The 5,916-nt window shown below is 38.3% G+C and overlaps 1 protein-coding gene across 3 annotated transcripts in view; it reads right to left on the bottom strand.

Moving 5' to 3' along the window:
* Window positions 1–1,293: 1,293 nt before the first annotated feature.
* Window positions 1,294–5,916, bottom strand: part of CDC14B (cell division cycle 14B) — a 50,526-nt gene continuing 45,903 nt past the window's right edge. For 2 of the 3 annotated variants that reach the window (XM_066618597.1, XM_066618600.1), the window contains exons 14-15: window positions 5,080–5,136; window positions 1,294–4,824 (exon numbers count right to left, since the gene is read on the bottom strand). In XM_066618597.1, coding sequence (XP_066474694.1) covers window positions 4,788–4,824; window positions 5,080–5,136 — 94 coding nt within the window. In that variant the 3' untranslated portion in view covers window positions 1,294–4,787. The remainder of the gene's footprint in view (window positions 4,825–5,079; window positions 5,137–5,916) is intronic. The other variant, XM_066618598.1, reaches the window with a different exon arrangement.

Below are 5,916 nucleotides of genomic sequence, written 5' to 3'. Positions count from 1 at the left end.
GCAGGTTCAGAGGGATGACTCTGTCAATGGTGTCAAATATTATTAAGTAAGCTATACAGGATGGCCTGTTTGGGAGGGATGGTGGCCTTGATAGTAGAAACTGACTTGAAAGCTATTTTCATGCCTTGACTGAGTGAAATGTATCTTTGCATACTCAAACACAATTCTCAGAGGTTGGTTGATAATAAAAACCCTGCTTATTGGTGGGGTTGCCAGATGCTATTTTCACAGTTAATTTTTCTTCTTTAACACTGGAAGTTGCAAACTGTAGCATGATTATTTCCAGTCTGAAAAACTTCTCTCACGGATTTCTTTAGAGTGAGCTGCAAAGTAAAGCATAGGATTGCAGTGCCGAGAATGAAGGTGATGATAAATCTGTGTGTAGGATAATTGCTGGTGAAGTCTGATGTGATGACCTACCAAAAAGCATTGTTATACAGAGAAATTGTCACTAGGCCCAGACCCTTCTTTATGGAAGGTAATTCTTATAGAGCAGCATTTTTCAAACTGTAAGTCAGGATCCACTAGGCTCAGCCCCCATTGAAAATATAGAGCTGAAAATACAGGATACAGAGCTAGTGGGCAGGGCAGGCTCCTGGTGGGAGAGAGGGATGGTGCTTTGCCCTGAATAGGTGGGGAGATGGGATGCTGGAAAGGGGGGAGGGCTGTGGGGTTGGAGAAGGATCCAAGTCTGCATTCTGCTTTGACTTCTATTTGAATTCTGAACTGTGCAAAATAACAGCACTCACACACTCTGTAATGGGACCTTTGGCTGATCGCAGCCTAGATTTGAAGCCTAAACTGATGTCACTTCCAGGTTAATATCACTTCTGCCAGTGACAGATTAGCATTAGGACCCACGTTTTAGAATGACAAAGTTTGAGAACCACTGTTTGCAGGTGGAATTTTGAGTGAATGCTCTAAGGTGGTACTCAGAAATAGGTTTACCACTTCAAGAAGACTTTAAGACACACCCCAAGACCACACTTTTAAGACCTCCAGACTCCATAAACTGAATAAGTAAAACTGGGTTTATTTTGGCTAATGTGCATCACTTTAAACTCTTCTGGATTTCAGCTACCATTGTGTTAATCTTCACAGCATTTTATGCTTTTGATCCACATTAACAATGAATAGTAAATACTGGCATCCTAAAAGTGAATGCTGACAGGTGTCATGACAATACATTGATTTCAGTGAGCCTTGGGCTTCCAACTTAGGATGGAATTTGTATATATTTTGTACTCTGCTACAGATACCATAGTATAAAATTCCTTGAGAAATGACCCTGCATAAATGTTTATACTAAACCTGTAGAGCTGAAAAAGACTTGCTTGTAGAAAACACAAATTTGTGCTTCCTTAGACACTGTACTACTACTACTACTACTCTACTTTCAAAACAGACCCAGGAACAGTTTCACTAATAGTATGGGGTTTCCTAAAGAAATCTCTGGTAGTACACAGCCAAAAACTTATCTGCATAAATTTTATTTTGTGTACATTTTTTTACAAGTCAGTCAATATTTATAGACTCAAATTACACTGAGAAATATATCAAATTACATTTCCAAGATTGTATCAAGTTTACATTTAGCAAAATAAACTTCCAGTTGGACTTTTAAAATACTTAGAAACTTTTCAAAAAGATGAGCATTGATTACACCATCTACTTAGAACAACTTGTCTGTACAAGGCAGTACTTATAAAAACTGCACTACAATGTAATTGGGAGATTGCAGGTGGCTACTCAAAACTTAATAGTTTTAGCTGGTCTTTACCAACAGCACAGCTGTCTGAATCAGAATAGCAGTGTTGGAGAATAGCTCCATCATAAATTGATGGTTTGAAAAGTGTACCATAATTTTCATTTGGTATGTAAATATGTATAAGAGGTAAAAAAAACTCAAAATAGTCTTTGTCTTTAAAAAGGAAGGATGCAACTAAAAAGTAGTTGGAGAGGCCTCTTTGGTTTACAGGACTGTACCAGTTTTCCTAGGAAATGGGAATAACTTTCCTTTTAACAGAATTATTACTGTAATACACAGGAGCATGTTATACTAACAGCCAACTTATAGTAACAGACAGGTGCCGTAGTTTCATTAGAGCTGGTCTTCAGTTAATAACTGTTTATATTTGAAAGGAGAGAGAGCTAATATTTTATACATGTAGGAAAAAGTAATGCAGTTTTGGGTTTAATAGATTTAAATTGCAAATCCTGTATGTACCCATTTACCCTAGGAGTGAGTCATTAAAATTAATGGGACTTTCTTCTGACTACATCTGCATAGGATTAAGACCTGCTATAGGGCTCTGGAATAAGGTCTTTATGGAATCAATATTAAGTGGTTCAGCAAGCTAGAAGCTAAGGGAATCAAACCATGCAATAGAAAGAGACTTACTGAAACTTGGCTGCAAGGATACTCTGTACTCTTGAAGCTGTTGTTGCTAACCTAACTGCATAAAGGCCCTATGTGAGCTGGTCCAAGCTACACCCCACAACTGGGCTGCTCATGGTAGAATAATATTTAAATACTTTCTCCTCATGTTACTATACTGAACAGTGTGTACTCCCAGCTGTGAATGAATGGGTTGTTCAGCAAGTGGTCAGTATGGACTGATTCCTCCCTTTACTTACCTCGATAAAAGAACAAGTTACCAAATGGCACTATGGTTACATACAAATTAAAGTATGTATGTAAAGTATGGGGCATCTTTCTAATCAGGAAATATTAGGTAATCATTAGGCAGTAGAAGTGATTCCTTAGGTTAAATTATATAGCATGAACTTATCTTTTTGAGATCTAACCACAATTATCAGCCATCAATCAGAAGAGAGCTCCTCCTAAAATTACTTTGAAGAATGACACCTGGTAATGACCCAGTGTGTGCGCATGTGTCTTCCATTTAATTCTGTAGAATTAAATGGGGTATAACATTGGCTCTAAACAAAAAATCATAACCAGTTGTGGCTGTGCTAGTCTGCCCTGAATCTTAACCTCTATTTGGCACTCTAGTATGAACTCACAAGTACTCAGACACTAAGCACTTGAGTTTGGCTCCTGGCATTTTAAGATGTGAGCTTAGCATTGATGTAGTGAGGTTAGTTCAACAGCTCAAAATACACTGCTGGAATTTATCTGCAAGACTGCTTTGTCTGTACAGATTTATGCCAATTTGCCTGTTTACGTACTTGGTTAATTCCCTTTCCTCACTATGTGGTGCTCTCCACGGTTTCAGCAGGTCACTTGTCCCAGGAAGGGGAAGCCCTTGCAAACTGGCCTAGCAAAAAGGGGGTACAGAAGATCACTTGAACATGTGAATAATTAGAAAAATAAAAGCACTTCAGAAAAGGAGTTTTCTAAGAGTGAAGCAGAATTCAAATATGATCTCTCCGCATCCATTCTGAGTGGCACAGTCCTAGATATGAGGGCTATATATAACGTGAACTTTTGGAAGGTATAGTTCAGTTGATGGCTCCTACCAAAATATGCTTAAAACTTTTAATTCAAATTGAGTATTTGGAACTTGCTCAATGGCTAGCAGATGGGGGGGGGGAGACAGAGAAGAATGTTAGTTGCAAGTTTTAGAATTTGTCCTAGATTCAAATTCAGAAAACACAACTAGGCACATCTTGAGAGAACAGCAGCTGTCAGGTGCAAGGATGTATGCTTGTATAACTTTCTGGCTGCAGCAGCAATTTTTTCCAGACTAAATAACAGTATCTGCTGAAAGACTAACACTATCACAGCTGCACTTTAAAACTGGTGGGAGAGAAAATTGTGCAGTCATCCTAGCTCTCAACTAAAGACTAAGAATGCTAATGGTGAGAACACACAGTGCTTTTCTAGAGCAGAGCTACTGGGCTACCTCTCTTCTTAAAGGGTAATGAGTCAAACTGGAAAAGCAGAGATAAGAGGCTGCTGCAGCTGCCTCTCCCACAAATTTAACACCGAGAGATAACAGGAATCATTGAGGTTTTCCCAAACCACAATGGAAAACAGGAAATATTACAGGGCCACCTCTACCTGTGCACATTGTTATGAAATATAGGATAGAGTTTGTACAGACATTCATGGAATGGACTGGAAAAAAATCTGCTTAGTTTAGTGCATTTCTCTAAGCCTTACATTCATTTCTGTACCCACATGATAGTACCTGAACAGGACAGTATAATTTCCAGAGTAGCATACATATGCTGCAATCCTTAAGAGATATTAATTTAAAAGTAACAAGTACCACTTTAGGCAGCTGTGTTACTTGGATAAACAATTCAGAAAATATGAAAATAAAGCACTCTTTGGTGGACAGTTTTGAAATGAGTTAGCTTAATAAAAATCCTAGTAAAAATTAGGATAACCAAACCAAGAAAGGAAAATGAGCAACAAAAAATATGTCTTCCTAATTTCTTTTTCTCCATCTAGAGAAAAATTACATTGGAATGACAAAGGTAAGGTACAATAGTTAAAATATGCCCTACAGTCACTCCTTTGTGGCGAACAGAAGCTAAGTGATTGCCATCACACGTTCTACACATGCATCATACAGAAAAGAAAGCGCTCTCACTATCAAGAGTTATTTACTCCCAGTGTTAACATTTGTGACTGCTCCCAGCAGTACGCAGTCAGCACCTTAACATTTCACGACAACAGAGGGCCCTCCTACATGTCTTGAAGTTTTCCAATTGTTAAAATAGACCACTGCTTTTTTAAAAAGGTTTCTCTTCTTGTGATTTTTAATTGACAGCAACATTCCCTTTTCTGCAACAGCCTCTTCAGTTCTATGTGCTTAACGCAATACAGTCCTGGTTCTTGGGATAGGAGCGCTGTTGAAACAATAAAAAATGAAATTTATGAGACAAGGCAGATACAAAGGTCAAAATGCAAAAGAATTTTAGGCAATTGCTAACAACTTAAACCAAGTAAGCAAACCAAGAGGTGGTTAGGGAGGGAAATGCCAGAGGACAGATCTTTGAAAATGATGCAAAGTCAAAGAAAGCACAGGCCGGCCACTCTGATTACAAACAGGAGAAGAGCAAAAGGCTCAGGTTCGTAAAGAGAAAGCATTGGGATCAAAGTACCATAAGCGCATTTGTTGTAAAGAGTCCCTTTTCCTTCTTTCCCTCTGAGGCATCAGACTGTGGGAAAAGTAAAGAGAAAGGTAAAGAAAAATTGTTGAAGATGAGTTAAGGTTTATACATAAAGTTCGGACACTATTTCACTTTCGGTTTAATTAGAAATCTAGATGACAAGCTGGCAGAGATTGCTAAAATGTCTCTTAGTTTTTTTTTTATAAAAAATGAGCTATAAAAGTTTAAAAAACAATTCTTACTATTTAATTAACAGGGTAGCACTTACTGTGTATTGCTCTTATTCGTCAAGTTTCTTTTAAATCCATCCTCTCTCCACTCGTGTCAACATAATATCTCGTTCCCTAAACTGCTAACTGTAGCAACAAGGGATGACTCTTTCATTTGCAGTTTCCAGCCATTTTCAAGAGAAAGAGGGGAGGGAGTTATTTACACACTCTTGAAACTGTCCCAGGAGTGTCCCATTTTAGACGCGGCTGAAGTATTTGATAATCATGGTTTAAGAACAACCTCAACAATAACTAGGTGTTTGAAAATGGTGTTATTTACTTTACTCATAAGTAAGTCGATTGTGTTCACATAAGACTTAGGCAGTAATCCTATCTTACTCATTGGAAACAAAAACACCTCTAACAACAACAAGCTGTTCTACAAAGTCACCCTATGTGTAAAGAAGCTTGCTACATTGATTGCTGCATTGCAGAGAATGTCCTGTGATAACATGGAACTTTTTCCCACAGCAGGGGTGATCTCAGCACATAGGGCCCTTGTGGAAAGTACAGCATGAAAACTCATGTGCGCTTTCTAAGTGCATCCAATTCCCACGCT

This window comes from Tiliqua scincoides, chromosome 2, assembly GCF_035046505.1.
Source record: "Tiliqua scincoides isolate rTilSci1 chromosome 2, rTilSci1.hap2, whole genome shotgun sequence".
Lineage (NCBI taxonomy): Eukaryota > Metazoa > Chordata > Lepidosauria > Squamata > Scincidae > Tiliqua > Tiliqua scincoides.
This window is presented reverse-complemented; position numbering and strand designations above follow the sequence as displayed.